General features: G+C 34.9%; 2 protein-coding genes and 1 long non-coding RNA gene across 3 annotated transcripts; 2 read left to right on the forward strand and 1 right to left on the reverse strand.

Moving 5' to 3' along the window:
- The first annotated feature begins 1,456 nt into the window (after positions 1-1,456).
- Positions 1,457-15,782, forward strand: LOC132279183 (probable protein phosphatase 2C 12). The gene is made up of 10 exons (XM_059781119.1): positions 1,457-1,630; positions 2,309-2,615; positions 5,086-5,257; positions 9,975-10,128; positions 10,239-10,302; positions 11,033-11,140; positions 14,145-14,270; positions 14,397-14,635; positions 14,841-15,043; positions 15,128-15,782. Exons 2-10 carry the CDS (start codon positions 2,418-2,420, stop codon positions 15,157-15,159), a joined length of 1,296 nt encoding a protein of 431 aa, XP_059637102.1. The 5' UTR covers positions 1,457-1,630; positions 2,309-2,417; the 3' UTR covers positions 15,160-15,782.
- Positions 7,483-17,031, reverse strand: LOC132279186 (uncharacterized). The gene is made up of 4 exons (XR_009471235.1): positions 16,793-17,031; positions 16,558-16,657; positions 16,424-16,482; positions 7,483-9,421 (listed from the first exon to the last, which is right to left on the reverse strand). It is a non-coding gene; the product is annotated as an uncharacterized LOC132279186 (long non-coding RNA).
- A 2,233-nt stretch (positions 17,032-19,264) lies between these two features.
- Positions 19,265-20,601, forward strand: LOC132279185 (BRI1 kinase inhibitor 1-like). The gene has a single exon (XM_059781120.1). It carries the CDS (start codon positions 19,536-19,538, stop codon positions 20,457-20,459), a length of 924 nt encoding a protein of 307 aa, XP_059637103.1. The 5' UTR covers positions 19,265-19,535; the 3' UTR covers positions 20,460-20,601.
- The last annotated feature ends 1,327 nt before the right edge of the window (positions 20,602-21,928 follow it).

A 21,928-nucleotide genomic window follows, 5' to 3' on the forward strand; every position in this document is an offset into this window, starting at 1 on the left:
TAGTGCCTCGTGAATTTTGGAGTATTAAGTTTCGACTCTCTGTATTTACTAATTTAACTTTTAACACTTCACCAACGGCAAGTGGCCTAGCGGTATACACATACAAAATAGAACGAAAAAAAAAAAAACGTCTAATACTTCTTGCCTTGTAAAATAATAATAATCTAGTGCCCAAAACTATTACCAACACAGTTTCACAATACTTCTTGCCTTGTAAGTTTCACAATAAAATCAAATCTCTTTAGGGCTAGTTTGGTGTGATTGAATGAAATAAGGTGGGAATTGAATGAATCAGATAATGGAATGGACCATTCTCATTCCCATGTTTGGTTGCACATAAAAACATTCTATTTTTGTAAAATATATATAAATATGTATATATAAATATATATATATAGCCGAAATTTTATTAAATGTTTTATTTATTTATTATTATTATTTTTAAAGTGGGAATGGAATGGTCATTCTTTTAGTTGGAAAATTGAATAAATTAGTGGAAATCACCATTCTCCAAAAATGGACAAGAATCATCATTCCAACTTTAAAATAAGTTACCAAATTAAAGAATGGAAACAAAAACAATCCATTCCCACTTTATTTAATTTCATACACTCACACCAAACATGACCTTAGTGTACAATTCTCTGCGGTGCAATGAAATTAAGCAATAAACTAATGCACTAACCACGAAATAATGTTTCAAGATTTTGTAAAATTTTTAAAATAGAAGGGTTTGCTTGATTTATTATTTTGAAAATAGTTTTATGTTTTTTGAGGACTGAAAATTAGAAAAATATACAAAAAACTTTGTTTGGTTCAGTTTTCTGAAACTATCTTATGAAAATTCAATTATAAAATGATATGTTTTTTTAGATAATCGTTTTTTATAGTTCTTTGAAAATAATTTTTTATTTTTTATATTTTTAAAAATTATTTTTAAATTTACAAACCAAGTAGAATTTTCTTATAATTAGTGAATTTCAAAATGCTAACAAGAGTTAACATTTCGACCTTTAAAATTTACCAAATACTCTACAATAAAAAAAAATAGTAGAGGTAAGAACTATATTCGGTGCAAGAATTATTTTCTTCTCATTTTATGCACTAGGTGATTTATAAAGTCCTCTCAAATCTCAATTTATAAGTAATATACATAAAATTCTATTATAAATTTTTAAATTTATTTTCATATTAGTAATTTTGTTTATTTATTTTTGTATCTGCAATTGAATGAACTCCAACAACTGGGTGCAACTACTGAGTGCAAGTGGAAAGCATTTGGTTCCGCTCGTTGTGGCCTTTTGCTTTTAGCTAAAAACGCGCCCACAAGCGCAAGTTAGTTACGTGGGCCCAACGCGCACGTTAACTCCATTCTCCTAATCGGGCCGAATTAACGAACGGTGCGTTCTGGACATGTCAGCACATGACAAAAACGAAAAAAAGTAATGCAAAAAGAGACGAACAGCTCCATTTGCGAATTGCGCCCTCCCACCCCATCTCTCTCTCTCTTTCTCTCTCTACAATGGAAGGAATTTTTGCAGTGGACGCCGGGATCCGCGTTTCTCGATGACTGCAAATAATTAATCAAATTCGCCTTCGCGTGGAGCATCCGACGTTGAAGAATCTTTCTGTGAGTATTTTTTCTCGCATTTTCTTTTCCTGTTTGTTCATTTTCTCTACTTTCTTTCTCTTCCTGCCCCGTCCTTTCATGGATTCAAGCAAATTTTTTTTTGTTTCTATCGTATCTTTGCTATTGCATTTGTGCTTTTATGGAAGAATTTCTATCTGCATTGACTTGGATCATCCAGAACTTACGATCGGTTCTAATTTTTCGGGGAAAGACCCTTTATCGATTGCTTTATACAAATTGGTGAAGTTTGGCTTTTCTTCTTCTTTTTTGAAAATTAGTTAAACTGGATCATTAAAATCTTTTTTGTGTATTTTGTTCATCTTATTTTCTTTCAAAGGTCTTTCTAATCAGATGCCAATTAAATTAAACTACGTGATATTTGATCACAAAGTGCCATGTGTGTCTCATATGCTTTGAAGTTGTCTATAATTTGGTTATTAGTCTTTCGAAATAGATAAATAGTTACGAAATTAATGTTTTTATTTGTTGTAATTTTTGGTTATTAGAACGATATATATATATTTTATGAAGAGGTTTAATTTCTGTGATGTTTGTTGCTTGGTCTAGGAAAAACGATTGTGATAAAGCCAATGTGTTTATATGTAGTAATCGTTGATTACTGGGACAAATAATTATTCAAGAGGTTTGATTTGTGTGATATGTTGTTGCTTGGTTCAGGATTTTCTGGGATTCGTGTTGATTAAATAAAATATTAACACATTGACTATCAAAGCGGGGACATTCCAGAAGAAGAAGTTTTTCTATTAGGATTTTGAGGGGCCGAAAAATGTCCTCCAAGGGTGAGCATCAGACGGTCCCGCTTTCGGTATTGCTCAAGCGTGAATTAGCAAGTGAAAAGATTGAGAGGCCAGAGATTTCCCATGGTCAAGCTAGCCAAAGCAAGAAAGGGGAGGATTTCACGTTACTAAAAACCGAATGCCAACGGGTGGCAGGAGATGGAGTTACCACATACTCTGTTTTCGCGGTATGTTTAGGCATCTATTCTCTCTAGGGAAACCCTTTTGCTTTATAAAATTAATGCGATCAGGTTGTATGCATATTCAATGAATTCTAGTTGTTGCATAGCTTTTAAACTTGGTTGACAATTTATTGAGATACCTTGTAAGGTTTAATCAATTGAGGGATGTATGATATCGTCTCCATTAAGAGCGAGATACATTAAAGGTGCTTTGATTTATTTTTTTATTTCATATTTTTTCATACCATTTGTTTGTCAACAAAAGTACCAATGGTTTTCTCTTACAAACTAAAAGAGCTATATTGTTTGTGTTGTTTACGAGAATGCTTAAACAATTAGCATTTTTATGTGATATGCGCATATCCGTTTTATTTATACTTGAAAAATGAGCTGATAGGAGCTAGCTGGTAATTTCAGTGTTTGAAGGCGAGGGAAAGATGGGAACCTCTAAATTCCTTTTTAACTTGGGAGGTGCAAGATAATGCAAGTTGTGCTTGGTCATTGTTGCTCACTTGTTTGTAAATGTTTCCATTTTCCTAGCTATAAATGACCTGCCCTTCATTATATATTAACCCGTCTAGCAAATAATTTTACTGGTTATGCATGCTGGCTTCTTTCTATCTATTTTCCTACATTGGCCGTGCTTCCCTCATTCATCCATTTATTGGTTATCATCTCCATATTTGTTTTTTTCTGTTTCCTTTCTTATTTTATTCAAATCATATGTTTAAAGGGACAATTGATGAGTCTTTTCCTGCCATTACTGTATGTGTTCCCAACATATCCTTTGGCCTTGCCATTGCGTTTCTTTCTTTTTCCTTTTTATTTTTCGTCAACATGCCACATCGAAACATGAAAAGGTACTCCATTGTATTACATAACAAACAGTTGAACATTGGAGTTCTATAACAATGCTATGAGGTTAAAGTTTTATGCTCTAGTAGTCATCAAAGAGCAATCAGGGGGATGCAGTCATCCAGTGTTTGAATGCAAATTATAATTCCTTTATAGAGATGTTTGGAAGGGTTTAAGAAGCTCAACATTTGTGTATTATGATGAATGTAGTTTGTGATACTGTGCTTATTTATTTTTATTCTGAATATTGACTTATGCATATTGTTTAGGACTATTCATCAAAATGTTACAAACATCACGGATTTTGGTTAGCGATTTAATTTTATTGTTAACATGTAGTATGGCAATATTGTGTTTGCTGAGGAATTTAGAGTTACATTTCAGTCAACATTTGTGTATTATGATGAATGTAGTTTGTGATATCGTGCTTATTTATTTTTATTCTGAATATTAACTTATGCATACGGTTTAGGATTATGCATCAAATTGTTACAAACATCACGGATTTTTGTTAACGATTTAATTTTATTGTTAATATGTAGTATGGCAATAGTGTGTTTGCTGAGGAATTTAGAGTTGCACTTCAGTTAATAGATTAGATGATTTGCAAATTTTAGAATCTTTTGTATATGATTGGGTGGGAATGGGTAGGAGACTATCTAGAGACTTTCAGGTTGTTTGGTTTTGTTAACAACCATCTGGTCTAAAACCTTAAGCTATTAGAGAGGGTGTAATTTTAATATTTAAATCCTCTAACAGGTTTCAACCTGGATATGGGTCAAGTTGATTGCTTTTATTTGGGCCTCTATTTAATAAGTGATTTAATCCGTTGAAAATTATTGCATATTTTACAGGGATCTCTGGTTTTATTTGTTCATTACCTTAGGCCATTCATATAATTGGTTCCTTTTTAGAAGTTCCGCAAATTGAATTGTGGTGGTCGTTCTCTAACCAGCCAAATTGAATGTGTGGTGATATGAAGTGACCTCAACAGATCTATTATATATCTTGTGTTTCATGGAGCAGTTATTGGGGCTTTTTTTTCATATGGGGTCTTAGAGAGTCCTAAATTGGCCTTGTCTGTGCTCCTTTGGTGGCAAACTCATTATAAATCTTGTTGTTTGTTTTTGGATATTTCCTTCATTCTTATGATGGTTTGGGGTTAAGCTTGTTTTTCAAATGTCGGTGTTTTGGAGCACACTGGAGTTCTTCACTAGAGACTCTCTTCCTTCTTCCATTTTTGTAGTATTGCATGCTTTCTTGTTTTTTAAAAATTTTTGTTCTATTATTTCATTTCTCCTTATTTGTGAGAACTAATAAGACCTCTCCTTAGTAAAGTTACTCTTCATTAATAAATTTTTGTTTGTTTTCATAAAAGTAATTTCAATATTTTTTATTTGAATACTTCATAGTTCACAAATTATGCGCCATCTATGCGTTCACTGGGCTTTATGGATTCCATTGTTTGCTTTCAAATTGCATTTTAAAGACTTTAATCATGATTATAGAAGTATAAAATCAGTGGATTGGTGGCTGCTCTATCTGTGTAACCTAGGTCTAGTTGCCTCATTGTTTATGTCCTATTTTTGTGGCCTGCTCTCACTAAACTTTAATAATGCAGCTATTTGATGGACACAATGGCTCTGCAGCTGCTATATACTCTAAGGAGAATCTCCTTAACAATATTTTGGCTGCTGTACCTTCAGATCTTAACAGAGATGAATGGGTTTCGGCACTACCGAGGGCTATGGTCGCCGGATTTGTAAAAACAGATAAAGATTTCCAAGAGAGAGGTATGAATATTTTCTTTTCTATTTCTTACGAGCCTGTCACATATGGTCACAAAGGGTAGTCAGTTAATTCAAAAGAAATTGTTTAAACCATAAAAATAGAAATCAAATTTCTGGCACTTTTGAATTGTGCATTTCTGCTTGTGAACAGTAATATTAGCTTATGATTTGCCAATAGTATAATACCAAGATTGCACACTAAGCAAAAAAAAAATCATGTCAAGACATATGATCAATCTAAATCACACAAATACTTTTATAATTGTTCTCTATGATATATATACAATCTGACTGAACTGAGTGACAGATTGTGTTGTGGTGAGACGGAGGGACGGAAGGAGCAGGTTCCCTTTGCTTGCTTGCCGGACAAGAAGGATTAGACTTTAGACCCACTAATGGACTATAGCGAACAGAGAAACAAACCTAAGTCACTATTGTATGCAAACCATGAGGAGCACTAGCACTACCAGTATATATATTTATATATATGCATATATTATTGCACAACTAATTGCTCAATTAACCTCTGCTTGTTATTACAATGATCATATCTATTCAATTTTATTCCATTTCATATGTTACATGGACTCGGATATGTGTTTTGGATGTCGATTTTTCTGCTTGTGAACAGTAAAATTTCCCCTGGATTTTGTCCTGTATCATAACAGGAGGATTTTCGTGCACACTACAGAAATACACAATCATGTCAATACATATAATGATATGGCTAGTCACTTAGATACTTTCATACTGGTTCTATATGTAATTTATATTGCATGACTAACTGCTCAATTAATCTCTGTTTATTATTACACTAATCATTTCCTTTTAGAATTTTCCCTTCCATATTTATATGTGATTGGTGAACCTGTAGCTAGCAAAAAAATTCAAGTGTATTAATGGAATATTCATATTACATGGTCTCAAGAACGAATAAGCAGATTTGTGCTTTATATTTAGGTTTATCAATATTTTAAACCCAAGTATATGTGAACACATCTGATATTATATTTTTTAACGGAAAAATGCTATCATGATGGTTTTCCCAAGCAAGCTTGCATTCACAGCTGTTGGATTGAGAGTATTGTGATGTGATGTCACCCTCTTGATCCAATTGGTTGAGGGCACGAACTCACGGTGAGAGTGCCCGCATGATAAACTTCTTTTTATTTTATTTTATTATTTTGGGGTGTGTGTGTGTGTATATAATATTCTTCTATTTTTTAGCAAGACACCCAACACCAGCATTTCACTTCTGGAGCAATGATACAAATAGGAAGTTTATGCATGATTATATAATATACTTGAATTATTGGATATGTTTTCTAGATGTATGTCCAACTAGACATGTCAAATACATATTCCATGCCTATACCCTAGTATCATGTGATCGGCATAGGTATTCAATGCATTTAGAAGAGTCCATCTAATACAATGTTTATGTTAGAGAAGTCAAAAGAAATAATTGGCGATCAACATTTGAAAGAGAAAAGTATTAATAAAGGTTTTGCAGGAAAGATGACTTAATCATGACATATATGGAAAATTAAGTTACCATTATATTATAATTGTTATGATGTTCAAAATTGTATTGTTCAAAGTTATTTAAAGGAAAAACATAGAGTTTGTATACTTCTAAGTATATAAAACTAATACTTTCTATGTATTAACATTCCTATGTACTATGTATGTATCCTACCTTTGACACTACCCCAACCTTCACTTTACTCTTCCAAAATGAAAAGAAAAGTACATATGTTGATTCAGCTTTTGACAAAATTAGCAAAGAAGTAAAATACATATGATATAAGCAAAATACATTGAAACATATTTGTTTTAGTAACTTTCTGTAAAAAAAAAGGCTTATTTTTCATTACTTATTAGTGAGTAGTGTCTTAAGTAATACTCCAGCAAACACAATCCCATGAAAATTTGTTAATCGTTGGACTTGTAGATGGTTAACTACACATATAAACTTTTATTCTCATGGACCATTCAATTTTTCGAACTCTAATAGTGTTGCTTACTATATTCAAAGTACTTATGCATGTTATCCAAGTTTTCAGAGTGTACAATGATATTCTGATTGTCATAAAGGTCAATTAATCTGATCTGGATACGTTCCATGGGAATCTCGTCCTATCCCTACCCTAAACTATTGACCCCCACCTGTGAAAGATGTGGAATCTTTTAAATTAATGCTCCAGCAAACACAATCTGTTTCATGCAATTTTTTTATTTATTATTATTATTTTTTTATCATTGGATTATTAGTTGATTAACTATATATGTTAACATTTATCTTGGTGATACCATATGGTTTTGTCTTATAATAATATTATTATATTTATGTTTTTTTGTCTTATAATAATATTGCTTTTGATGGGTACAAATATCTCATATAGCTGGAAATGTCAACCAATCTGATCTTATATTTATTGGGAAACTCATCCTATGTTCTTAGCCTATGGTACATGGACTTGGGTACGCGTGTTGGGTGTGGGTATGAACAGAATTCTTGGTTGTTTTGAGTCCCTTTATGTGACTACGATTTAATAATTGAAAGGTAGAAGGGTTACACTAATATAAAGTATAACAAGATTTTCTTCTTTCATCAAAGTTTATAGAAGTGCATAAAACTAAAGAAAACAAGAAGAGAAGGAAAAAAAGTCAGGCATTACAATTTTATTCGTATAGGCGTCACAGCTAGGACTAGAATTTCATTATATAGTCCCATAAGTTTCAAAAACCATTACCAAATCTCTAAACTGATATTTTTCGAATTTAAGTACATAAACCTATATAAATTACCAGGTTTTTCTACGAGAATGCTGGCTTGAAATTTTTATACTTCAAGCTTTGACTCATGAAACCTATCTAAACTAAGTATAAGTCATTTTATAAAACCCAATGACATATCATAACCAAGAAAGCTTATGAACATGTTCACTAGGGCTTTTTGCTTCATGTCATTGACTACAACAGTTTTTGGGCAGAAATGAAGGTAGTGGAAAAAGGAGTATATATCAATAATTGACTTCCTTATCCTAGTAAATGGTTTCCAATGGGGTTCTTCTAGCTCGAGGGGGTTTAGATAGAGAGATACCCAGTATCTTTCTTTTTGATACAGTGATGAAGGCGTTGGGTAGGATGACTAGCAGGACAATGGATGTGGCTATTGGTGCAGGTTTGTGGTTGGTGAGGGAGGCTATTATTTAGCAGTATCCCATCTTCTTTTTGCTGATGTATGTTGATGCTATCATTTTTCGTGGGCAAGAAGGGGCATTGGAGGTATCTTCTATGTGTTTTTAAGTGCTTTAAAGTAGTGTCAAGTTTGAGGAACGATTTGGGTAATAGTGGTGTGATTTGGTGGCTCCCCACTTTTATAGGTTACTTGGACTGAGGGTTTGACTCCATGGGTGATCTCTTTGATTTCTTGTATATCTCATCTATGTGTGAGGAGGTGGAGGACCTAATAGGTAGATCCTTGACAAGAATAATTGCATGGACGAGATGGGTCTGGATTTTCTTAAAAAGAAATTTGGGAAGGTTAAAGTGCCCTCCAATGTATCTGTTTGTGTGTGCACAGATGCCATGGAGGCAATCTTGGTCCATGTTACATGGATTTTTCTAAATATTTAAAGTAGCCATGTTGAACGCACGACGTATGGTTATGTGTATGCACTTTGTGTGCGACACATCTGTTGGACATGCACCTAGTAAACATATCCAACAATTTAAAGTTTATGATATAATATAGATAAACCTCTATTATGATGTTTCTTTTATTTACATTGTTTGAAAATGAGGGTCTATATTGAAAAATCTATGTTACACAAAAATACCATTTCGCACCATAAAATGTAGAAAATATTAAAAGAATAAATATTTAGCCTTGTTCCCTTGTCTTTTTTTAGATTTTTTTGATATATGCAATACAGATGAAAATCCTAGCCAAGACACATAATCGAGTCCATATAACATAAATCTTAACAATGGACAACTCAAGGAAAGGGAGATGATCTCTAGTTGGTGTTGAATGTGCAAGGATGACAAAGCCCCAATCATCTCCTTTATAGTGAGGTGGAGTTCGAGCTGTTGTGCATGTTGCGCTCTTGGTTTGGTGTGTCTGAGTTATTCTCAACCTGCAGGATATCTTCTTGCTGGCTGGGATAGGAGGTAATGTGAGTAAAAAGAGTACAATAAGCTTATTTATCAAAAAATAAAATAAAATGTTGACGATATGGAGTGTAAGGCTGGTGTGGAGCATATGGCAGGACTCAGGAGTAAAAACAGGAGATTTGTTGAGGACCTGGAGATATCTATTTAGTGAAAGAAATTGATGCTAGACACTTTATTTTTAAATGTTTGGGAGATTTCAGACTGTTTATGCTTTTGTTGATATTTTTAGCTGATTTGTTTGTATGGGGGAGTCTAGCTTTGTGACTCTGGTACGCATTAAATCTCGTGTTGCATCCTCTATGGTGCTCCTGTTAATTCAACAATATTGTTACATATAGAAAAAGTTGTGACTTGTGATAGGATTTTATGTATATTTTGTCTAATCTAGTCCAGTGTTGCTAGTTTGTTACTACCAGTCTACCATGCTTTCCTTTTTAATTATCAATCAGTTTTAAAATTTTGCAAGGTCTCTCTCTCTCCTCTCCGTGCATTATATATTTATACATCTTTCTTACATATTGTTTTGATTCACTTTCAGCACAAACTTCAGGAACAACAGTTACCTTTGTGATAATTGAAGGATGGGTTGTAACTGTGGGATCTGTTGGTGATTCACGTTGCGTACTTGAATCTGCTGACGGTGGAATATTTTATCTGTCAGCAGATCATAGGCTTGAATGCAGTGAAGAAGAGTAAGTTATCTTTGTGTGTGTGTGTGTTTGGGGTTGGGGGGGGGGGGGGTTGTTGCATCACTTAAAATTTGCGACTTAAGTTAAGGCTTTACTTTTTAATCTTTAATCAGGAGAGAACGTATTACTGCAAGTGGCGGTGAGGTTGGTCGACTTAACACTGGTGGTGGTACGCAGGTATTATTTTATGTTATAAATTTTCATTGTTTTAACTTCTCTAGTAGTCTTTGTTTTTTTTTTTTTTTCCATCCATGTGCAAATTTAATAGGTATATACTTCTTTATACTTGATCATAGATTAGTAGAACCATTAAATGATAAATGAATTACTTTGGGAAGTGTGTATGAAAACTGGGATGATTGTTTTTTGGAGAAATAGATGTTTAATTTTACAAGTTTATAATGAACTCTCTTGATAAGTTATTGATATTTATTGTTGTGCTACAATTTTTTGTGAGGTGAAATTTGATAATGGTGATGCATTGTTGATCCTTTGTGGAAAGATAAAACTTATATCTTGAATTATATGTTTGGCCTGAAGGAAAAGTTTTACTGCAGATCCTATCATGGAATTAATTTAGGCATATTTTAGTTATTTTTCTTCTATGGACTTTTATGTCTTTCCTAATCCTGAAGAAAAGTTGTATGTGATGTGGAAGGTATGGATCATATGTTTGCCCTGAAGGAAGGTTAGAAAGTTGTATGCGTTTAATTGTGTGATTGGTATGAAGGAAAAGGTTTTCTAAGCTTCCCATCATTAACTTATTACATTTTTTTGTTACTTCCTCTACCATGGACTTCTTTCCATCTTTTCAAGTTTTCATTGTCCTTAAAGAAAGTTGTATAAGAAGTGGAAGTTCGTTGTGGATTGTGACGATTTTCTTACTAGTAAATTAATTTCATTTCAGATTGGTCCTTTGAGATGTTGGCCTGGTGGCTTGTGTCTTTCCAGATCTATTGGAGATATGGACGTCGGGGAGTTCATTGTTCCTGTTCCATATGTAAAGCAAGTGAAGGTTTGTCACTCATGCTGTTTCTTGCATAAAAGCATATGTAAATTAGTTCTATTGTTTACCTCTACTTGCTTTCCATTGTGAAGCAGATTGTTGTTGAATGAGATCATAGTTTCCATCTTACAATTCAGATAACCCTTTTAATGAGAATTGTACACAAGGCATCTGCCGCCTTCTCATCTTTTCCTAACCATGAATTCTCCAATTGAGTTTGTTTCTGGAACCAGTTGGTTTCCTTCTGGGGTTGTGATGTCTGGAATTATTCCAAAGAGGACAAGGGTATATTCACTGAATTGATAGAACTTACTTCTCACTTGACAATATCATCATAAATATGTTTGAAATTAAGGTTTTCAGGTTTGGGATTTTATGTAGGATTGGGGTTTCGGAGGATGAGAGTCATAGGATCATAAGATTCTACAAAACTAGTATAAAATAACTCAAATCTACCGCAACAAGACCTTTTTTCCAACTACTTGAGGTCGGCTACATAATTCCAATTTTTTACATTCCGCTATAAATCACTTGTTATCATATCTCCTTCCTTGCTAACTCTATCCATGTTAACTTTGGTCTTCCCCTCCCCTAGAATTGTACTCAATGTAGACCATGTCGCTCTTCCTAACTGGCGCACTTGGTGGTTTTCTTTGTATATGTCCAAACCATCTTATTCTATTTTCTCTTGTTTTATCTCCAATTGATGCTACTTCAATCATTTCACAAATGTACTCATTTCTAATATATATTTTCTTGTCTTGCTGCACATGCATCTCAACATTCGCTAATCCGCCACACTCAGGGAAAAATAACTCAAACTAACTTTCTATATTAAAGTACTTTAAAATAAACAATGAATAAGGCTAAAACACAAAAAGAAATAGAATACTACCTTAAGCATATGTAACATACATCTAGGGACAACTTCATCCAAGTATGTTGGTGAATATAACTCAAGAGGGTATCATTGCACAGCAGTTGTGAACCCTATCTTCTGATTTTTTGCATTTTAAGGTTGGGTCTCTGCTTCCTGTTCTATTTTATTTATTTTTGCTAAACACTATTGGGAAGAGTTGGGTTTTCTAGTGATCCGAATTCATTTAACACTTCGGGATCAAACACTCTATATCGTGTTTTTAACAAGCAATTTGAATGACTCCTTTTTTCATGAAAATTATTGTTGTATGTAGCCTTTGAGTGTTGATAAGCATAAAATACAAGAAATTTTTCAAGAGAGGTAATTCCAAGCGAATTGAGTTAAATTTACTGGTTAGACATACATGAAGTCTAGTAGATTGTTGGTTACCATTTAAAGCTCTAGTTGGACACCATGAACTAGGGCTGCAAGTTGGGCTGGCCCAACCCAGCCCAGTCCCAACCCAACTTCAACCCAAAATCGGGTTGGGTTGGGCCAGCCCGAATTGTACCTAACATGGGTTATGGTCATGCCCGAATATTTTGGGCAGGTCAGACCGGGTTTCACGGGTTGAGATTTTTTTTTCGGAAATAAATATAATATATATATATAATCAAATATAATCAAATATATATATATATATATAATCAAATATAATATATATATTTGATTATATTTGATTATATATATATATTATATTTGATTATATTATTAGTAACTCTAAACCAAAAAACAAAATATTTTTGGGGCAAATCATTTTAGCCTCCCCAATCGCCTTCATCTCTATTCTTGTTCTCGACTCTGAACTTGCCCTCTCTCTCTCTCTCTCTCTCTCTGCAACTGCCAACTACAAAATCTACAAGAATTAGAAGTTCAAAAGCCATTATCTATACCAAAACCCATATCGGCATATCATTTCAGATTGTTCAAAAAATCAAAACCCATATCTTTCAGTTTCCATCGCCCGCTGTTCCAGTTCGGGTTTGCCGTCTGCAAACTTCAGCCGCTGTCTCTCAACTCTCAAGCTTGCCCCCCTCTCTCTCTGCAACTGCTAACTTGTATGTATGGGTTTTGTTTTAATTTTTGGAAGTGACGGCGGTGGCAGTGGCGGCGGCTGATCAGCGGCTGAGGGCGAGGGATGGCGGCGGCGGCAGCAGCAGCAGAGGGACGGCGGTAGCAGCAGAGGGGAAATGTGTCCTCCCACAAGAATTCGGGTTGGGCTTGGGCTGACCATGTTCTAACCGCCCAGGTTGAAATGTGTCTAACCCAAAGCCAACCCGATTTGTTGGTGAACCCAGCCCAATCCGAAAAATCTCGGGCTGGGATCGGGTTGGGTTGGCCGGCCCGTCCTAAGTTGCAGCCGTACCATGACCAATCTACTGGCCTTTTATTTCCTTGAATTATTTTTTTTAAGCTGGATCTTGAAGCAACATAAAGTTACAAACATTTTTTGAATTGGCTTGATTATAAATCTTTATTTTGAGGCAGTTATCAGGAATGCCAATTTTTATTTTCAATGAAAGAAGTTGGAAAAGTGAAAATTTTCATGTCCATTTGGTCATCTTGCAGTAACCTTTATTTTTGAAGGATTTCATATCTCCATGTATTTTGAAAACTCGTCGCTTTTCCAGTTTGCTGGCGATTCATACTAAATGTTTATTTTATTAATTTTTTGTTGAAGTAAATAATTAGTGTTTCTTTTTTAAGCCCAATAAGAAAAATGACTACATTTGAATGCATTGTGATATCATGTTTATCAGTAGTTAGGAGGTTGGTCTGATCATGATGTCCTCACCTGACTTACATATGAACATGTCAAATTTGTCTTCATGGTCTGTCGTGAAAAGGGATATATAAACTTCCCTCTGTATACAGGAGTCATTTGTGAGTGTGTTTTATTTTGGTGACTGCTGATGCACATGCAGTCAAGAATCAAGATCACATCCTTAGGTGTACTCAGAGGCGACTATTGTTTGCATTTGTCAGTTTGCTTTTCTGCTTATCATTGTAGTGGTCTATACTTGTTGCAGGTCATTTAAGTTTTCATTCCACAAGCTCTTTTTCATATTTTATTTTGTGATGTTATTTCTGCAGATGTCCAATGCTGGTGGCAGGCTTATTATCTCCAGTGATGGTGTTTGGGATGCTTTATCTGCGGAAGTGGCTTTTGATTGTTGTCGTGGGATGCCAACAGATGCTGCAGCGTCACAAATTGTCAAAGTATGCTAACAACTTGATTTTTTATTTATTTATTTGATTGTAAGTTAAATTATGTTTTTGGTATTTAACTATTTATTTATTCCTTATTTGAGTATCAACACAGACCCCTCGTGTACCCTTTTGCAGGAAGCTGTACAGGTGAAAGGACTTCGAGATGATACAACATGCATTGTGATTGATATACAACCTCCAGAGAAGACAAACCCTCCTATGCCGCCTCCGAAGAAGCAGGGTAAAGGAGTGTTTATTAAGTCCATGTTTCGCAAGAAGTCGTCCGAGTCGTCTTCTAATAGCGAAAAAGAGTATTGTGAGCCAGACATGGTGGAGGAATTATTTGAGGAAGGATCAGCTATGCTTGCAGAAAGGTTAGTACTGTGGAAGCCTCTATTATTAGTTAAATTTGAATCTTCTACTTCTTGTAAGCAGGGATTGTGGTCGTGCATGCTAATTCTGGTAATTTTATCTTTTTTTAAAATTTCGTTTATTTGGGAAGGCACAGCTACTTATGTGTGAAGAGGAAAAGTAACAAAGGTCTATTGTTTTGACATCTGATGTGTTTGTGGGTTACAGATTTGATACAAAATACCCACTCTGCAACATGTTTAAGTTGTTCATGTGTGCGGTTTGTCAAGTAGAGATGAAACCTGGACAGGGTATTTCAATACATGCTGGCTCGGTGAATTCAAGAAAATTACGGCCTTGGGATGGCCCTTTCCTTTGCTCGAGCTGCCAGGATAAGAAAGAAGCCATGGAAGGAAAAAGACCTTCTGGAGGTACGACGACTCTCATTCTTACATTCCATAAAAACACTAATGTCAGGAACCTTCTTGATTTCTTTCATGTTCTAATATTTTCAGATGGTTCAAGATATAGTAGTGGAAGTGAATAGCCAACCTTACACAAATATACCTGCATCTTGCAAGCACTAACAGTTGTTTCTGAGCCGATCATAAGTGGGAAAGCAGAACTTTCTGGCAGTACAGATTTCTTTCTGTTTTTCATGAAGGCTTAAGCATTTGGATCCCACTTTGGTACCCGTTTGCATGATGTAGTTGAGAATATGTTTCCGACTCAGGTAGGTACCAAGTATGCCTTGCCTCGTTTGGAAGACTCGTGCAAGATACTGATGGGGGCGCATTATTACACTTTAGAGGTAATTCCATCTTCTTTGTTAACATGTTCAATTGTACACTGTCCCTTCTGTTTCGTAGAGCCTAACCTTGAGTGAAAGCAATCTTCAACGTATAATACTATTACGTAGGACGCGTTTGATAAGTACTCTTAGGATTTTACTTCATAGGATCGACATTTGTGATTATTATCCTGCTATTGAATTTGTTCTTGTAACATTAAGCTGTTCTTCATTCCCAAAGTAACGTAAATTTATCCTGCTATTGAATCTGTTCTTGTAACATTAATATGTTCTTTCCAAAAGGAAGGTAAGCCCTTCAGAATATCAAAATCACCTATTTTTCTTTTCCAAAGACAGATGACATTTAATCTTTTCTCTAACTACACTACTGTATACTTGAGTTCATCTGCCTCATTCTCCAATGTAATATGTGTGCGCGCGTGTTTGTGCGTGTGTGTGTGGAATTGCTGGAAATTAAATTATAACTTTGTGAAAGTGTTCGTTTTATTGGCTGTGTAACAGACTTCTTTCATATATATATATATATATATATGAACTTCAACCATGGAGAAGTATGATAGAAAGGAGCTATCCAGCTGTCAATTTCCCTTTTTTTTTTTTTCTTCTTCGGTAACGAAGAATCAACTCACACACTAATCACTTTAGACTTTAGATGGTTCGCAATCGCAATCGTTCACATATCATGTGTATAATTTAAGTCAAAGCCACCATTGGTGAGGCTTGAATCGGAGGTGCAAGGGCTGTCCTCTCAAAGGTCTTATCGAGCTAGCCCGTGTGGGCATCTGACTGTGGATTTACCTTTAGATTATCACTGGTGAAATTTACCCTATAAGGATGGTACAATAATGGGTGTGCATGTCCTGAGATGACATTTATGGAATAGACACAATACATTATATCTATATATATATATTTTCTTGCAGGTAAATATCATTATTTTCTAATAATTAATTAATATGACCGTAGATATTAAAAAAGTACCATATTGTTTGAATATTACCTCATGTGTCATGGTGTCGAATGAGGGATCCATATTGTTTTTCCCTTCCTTTTCCGGTACTGTTTCCAATATATAATTGTTAGAAAAAAAAAAAAAAACACTTGGAACTTGGAAATACTAACAGTTTTACTTACCACAAAGTTTGCAAGTAATTTTGTTTCGCCGAGCCGATCATTGACAAGTTTAGGCTGTGCTTTTGTTTATTCCCTTTGGCCAGATTACATGCCACACGGACTGAAATAGCAAATGAAAAGAATATTTGTCTTGAGTGCCCATTTAATTGGTTAAGCTCAAATTTATACTCCACCTGTTAATCATAGTTGTGTGTGTTTGTGTGTGTGTGTGAGAGAGAGAGAGTTTGTCTTGTACCACGTTTGCTTGTTGGGATTTCCTTTCACGGTTGGAGAGAGAGAGAACGAGATGGTGATTGGCAAATGGGAAAAGCAAAAGAGAGAGAAGTTTTTCCACCAAGTGATCTTGCGAGATGACACTGAAGTCTTTGTTTTATGCCATGTTTGCTTCTCTCTCTTATCTCTAAATATATAGAGATACACATATACATTATACATCGAGTGGTTAAGTGGAGAAGATGAGTTCTGTCCTGTCCACCCAAATAATGCCTCCATGATTTAAGATGTTGACCTTAACCAAACAAACAAAAATCCTCCATGATTAACCTCTCTACTACTCCCCCATGGACCACATTCTACACGTGCGTGTGGTCCCACCAATACCATTTAACCTAACTTTTATAACATGTGGGTGTGACACTTTCATCACCGTCCAATCTCCATCACACGGTTCCTATTGGCCAATGTGGGGTCCAACGTTAAACCAGTGTGAAACTTGGACCACTAGTCCAAACACCGACTTAAAAGTCCGTCACACACTTGGGTCATTCCTATTGCCTCTCTAATCAAATCATCAATGGTGGGTGGTGATGGATTCATAGACAATAATATCATTTGCATTTATATATATATATGTATATGTATATATTCATACTAAACATATCTTATCGAATCTCCTTGTATAGGGACTAGGAAGAGACTAGTTTGATCACACCGCCAAACTTGTTTCACACAATGATATATATGCATGTATCAGAGGGATGTGATTTTGTTTCTCATATGATTTTGTTCAGAACAAATTGTAGACAATGTTGGATTGCAAAATCCAAGAATTAAATCTTGTGTTGGTATCTAACTATCTATATGTATTTGTATATATTTGTGTGTGGGTATTATGTATATATAGATTGCAATGTATATGCAATATATATGTCTATATATATATAAAGATTATCTGATAAAAAATTTCATTATGGAAAATTACAAATTTCAACTCCCAGATTTTCTCTCTTTCTTGTTTTCTAAAAATTGTGACTTTCAATATTTTCTCATATCACACTCAAAACCGTCTATGACAAGAGTTCTAAAACCACGTTCACAATCCACGCAAAATGAAAAGAAGATAAAAAATATTAATTCCCTTAAAACAAAATTTCCACAACTTCACAAAATCTTTATGCTAAGTTTTTGAAAGACCATCAGTGTTTTTAGAAGATTATGACAGGATTATTAAAATGAAAAAAGTTGAAGCGGTCTATTGTAACTTTGATATATATCATATATATGTATAGTATATGTATACCGTACAAATTTATATACACATATAGTAGCACTTTTGAGATTGCTACTCAGACTACAAAACGAATGAAAGTTGAAACCCCTCTCCCGAAGCAGTTGCGTGCAAAAAGAGAACATTGAAGAGAGAGATGGTGTGTGTGTGATAGATACGATATCTATGTTAGAGTCTTAATTCTATAATCAAAGATTCTTCTTGAAATGGGTGTACGTTTAAATACGTGCGCAATAATATGAGCATCATTTCTCGACCTTCTCGTTGGGATGAAATATTCACATACAAACAGTCGTACCCGAAATCAGTGTGCCCTCCCAATCCCTCTCGTCTTTAGGCACAAAACCCGTACCTTGCACGGGTGAAGTTGTGGACTGAATTTTGTTTAAGCTCATATTGCTACGCGATTTATTTTGACTTGATTTGCTTGGTAACTCAATTTATAAAGATGTTGGGATAAATCTTGGCCTATCTTTATCGAGAGCGTAGGTTATTCTATAAACTATTCGTAGATTTTCATTTGGGGGCACTGGTGTGATGCTGGGGGCACTTTTGTGCACGCTTGAGGCACCATTTATTGACTATTTCACTCAGAGACCCGTGCCCTCCTACTCGGGGCCTGGCCCTTGCCCTGACCACCGAGAAGTTTTATCTCATTATTTATTGCAAATATAGGGTCTAATATTTTGGAACGTTCCAAATTACCTTAGACGAGTACTATTCAACTCTCTGCAGCTATGCAATGGACTTGTACTGAAAAAATAGAAAGCAAAATCATCATTCAAACTCTTGTGTAATATCTACCCACTATTCGACTTTTTCTTCAACCAGCGTTTGATAAGTTGTTGTTGAGAATTAAATTCTTATTTCATCACACATAACGGAAGTATCATCGTCACATTATCAGTTACACGTATATATGTAGATAACAATCATCTTAAGTCACAGTCTATAAGCCAAATAATAATTTTTTTTGTGTTTTGTGTAATGCATAATTATACGTTTTCTTGTCGTAATACTGGTATCACATCATATAAACAATGTACATGTTAGGGCTGAAAACTAAAAATAATCTGTAGAGATAAAATTATGTACATTTGACTATCTCGAAACCTTGCACAACTGTTGAGTTGAATATGACCCACCAACCTTAACACATAAAGCTAAACATCTCATTTGATTTCACTTTTCTCATAGTCTCATTCCCACCACACCCTTTCTCTTATATTGAGAGAAAAATGATAGTCTAATGAAAATATAGATGAATTTAATTGTTGAATTGTGTGCAAAAGACAAGTTAAGCTCAACTACATATTGGCAAGAGCCCCACTTCTCTGTCTCTCCCCTTCCTCCCTCCTTCCTTTCTCTCTCTCTCTCTCTCTCCACTGCTTCCTGATCTTCTTATCCCTCTCCCAAACAGTTTGCTACTATCCATAGAACTCAGAAACTGATTCAGATCTTTGTGGTCTTTATGGACACCCAATTACACCACCAAAAGATGAGAGAAAAAGTGGAGGAGAAGCAAAGTGAAGCCAAGCAAGCAAATCAACTCACTGCAGCAGCCTCACCACCTTCAACTTCTTCCTCTCCTTCACATGAATTCTCCTTCACAATCTCCCTCCACCCAACCACCACCGCCACAACCTCCCCGGCCGATAAGGCAAGGACCGCCCCTCCTTCAATCGCCATCGACTTATCTCCGGCGGATGACATTTTCTTCCACGGCCACTTGCTCCCTCTCCACCTACTCTCCCACCTCCCCGTCTCTCCTCGCTCCTCCACCAATTCACTGGACAGTTTTACCCTTCCCATTCGAGAACTCATAGAAGACCAACACCAAAACCCAAACAAAATCACCACGAACAACATCAACAGTAACACCGATAACTTTCATCATCAAACCATCAATAGTAGTAGTACTCATGAAACCAAGGCGAGAACCAAGTCCAAGTCATTCTCTTTCTTCGGGCTATCGAAATGGCGAAAAGGGTGTGAGGTTAGAGACACAGAGAAGCCCAAGAAGAAGATTAAGCTGAGGTTTGATGTAAGTCATGTTTTAAAGAGGTATATAAGGATGGTAAGGCCACTCTTGTCCTTCAGAGGCGGGAGGAGATCAGAAAATGTACAGTTTTACCGCCAACCTTATTCGTTTTCGGGTAATTTAAGCAGCTTGAGAGGGAAACAAGAGTTGAGAGGAAGGAGGAGAGGGGAGCTGGTCTCAGCACCGGCGTCGATGAGGACTTCTCCGACGAATAGTGGCCTCCTTGTTGCAACTGAAACCATTAACAGTAGCTCTACAAGCAATAGCACCATGGAAGAATTGCAGGCTGCAATTCAAGCTGCAATTGCTCACTGCAAGAACTCCATTTCAGTGGAAGAGAAAGTCAAATGCTGAGAAAATGTCAATTTTTCATATTTTACTACAGTCCATTTTCTACATATTACTTTTCTGTGTATAAAATATGTGTATATAGTTTTATGAAATGTGTATGAATTTGAAGATGGGTTTTCAACAAATGCTTATGTGCATGTGTGTACTTTCTTTTCTTTTATGGGTGCAAATAGGTGCGTTTAGGTTTAATTTGGTCATTGGTGACCATTTGAAATTTGAAAATCAAACCATTGAATATTCCAAAGAATTTTTCGTTGCTGTCCAATTTTTTCAATGCTGATGGGCACGTGTAGTTTTCTACCATATAGAATCTGACATAAGTTTGTTATGTTATCCGGTAACATTTGTGTTTGTGTACACCCTAAAAACTAGGCTCTATCAAAAGCTGTGCCCTAAAAAGATCAACATTTTCACTTGTCTCCGACGAGGAACTTTCTTCCACTATGACGTGATATAATAATAGAATAACACGAATTTATTTTAAATTTTATTAATTTTTTTTTCTTTATATATTTTAAGTTTTGAAAAGACCCCTGTCATTATATAATTATACTGCATAATCGTGTAAAAACAAAGAACATATATTTGGTATGTCCAGCTCAATACACTATATGCATCCAATATTGTATATATTCTCGTTGAGGAAGTTGCTCCTCACACCTGTGTGTGGTCTGTGTGGAGTCAGTATCAGTACGTTTAATAAATGACATCTTTTTATTCTCAATTTAAGAAATATAAAGCTCATGACATTGTGTAAGAACAAACTGGAGTTAAATTAACGTTCTTGGGACATCCAAAAATCTTTATGTGATACATCACAATCAACATCTAATACAATTTGTCTATTTCCTATTCTGTTTATTTCATGACAGTTAAGCAAGGTCACACCCATGATCATGATGAACTGCCCTATACATACATACATATATAATTATATATATATAGACATAACATGTTGCTTGCGGGAGGTGGTGTTAATTATCGTTCTAATTATTTAGGGTTCATAAATGTTTCAATTTCACATTGCCGTTGAACAAATTAAAAGTACTTATATTTTAAAATTTTATTTTTGTTATCGACCAAACAAAATAATTTGAGACGGTACAGATTATTTCACTAAAGCTTTTAGTTGAAGTTTTTAAGTAGGTAAACATTTTTGACTTTTGAGGACGGTTAATTGTAGTTACGATAGGGACTATTTTTATAGTTAATACATTATTTTTATTTTTATAGTGCATTATATTTGTAAAAGATAAAAGTGAATGGTTTAGTAGAGAGGGGAGAGGGAGAGGGAAGTATAGTGGTGATGGGATAATCACACTTTTTGAATTTTAGTTGAAATAAAATTGTATAATTGAGTTTTTGTTATTTGTAAATTATAGAAGTGAATGATTTAGTAAGAGAAAGAAAGAATTATAGTGATAATGAGAATCACACTTTAGATATAAGATGGTTTGACGAGTGATAAATAA

The sequence above is a fragment of the Cornus florida genome, unplaced genomic scaffold, assembly GCF_030987335.1.
Source record: "Cornus florida cultivar Cherokee Brave unplaced genomic scaffold, ASM3098733v1 CherokeeBrave_3.0.0_Hap2_Chr10, whole genome shotgun sequence".
Classification (NCBI taxonomy): Eukaryota; Viridiplantae; Streptophyta; class Magnoliopsida; order Cornales; family Cornaceae; genus Cornus; species Cornus florida.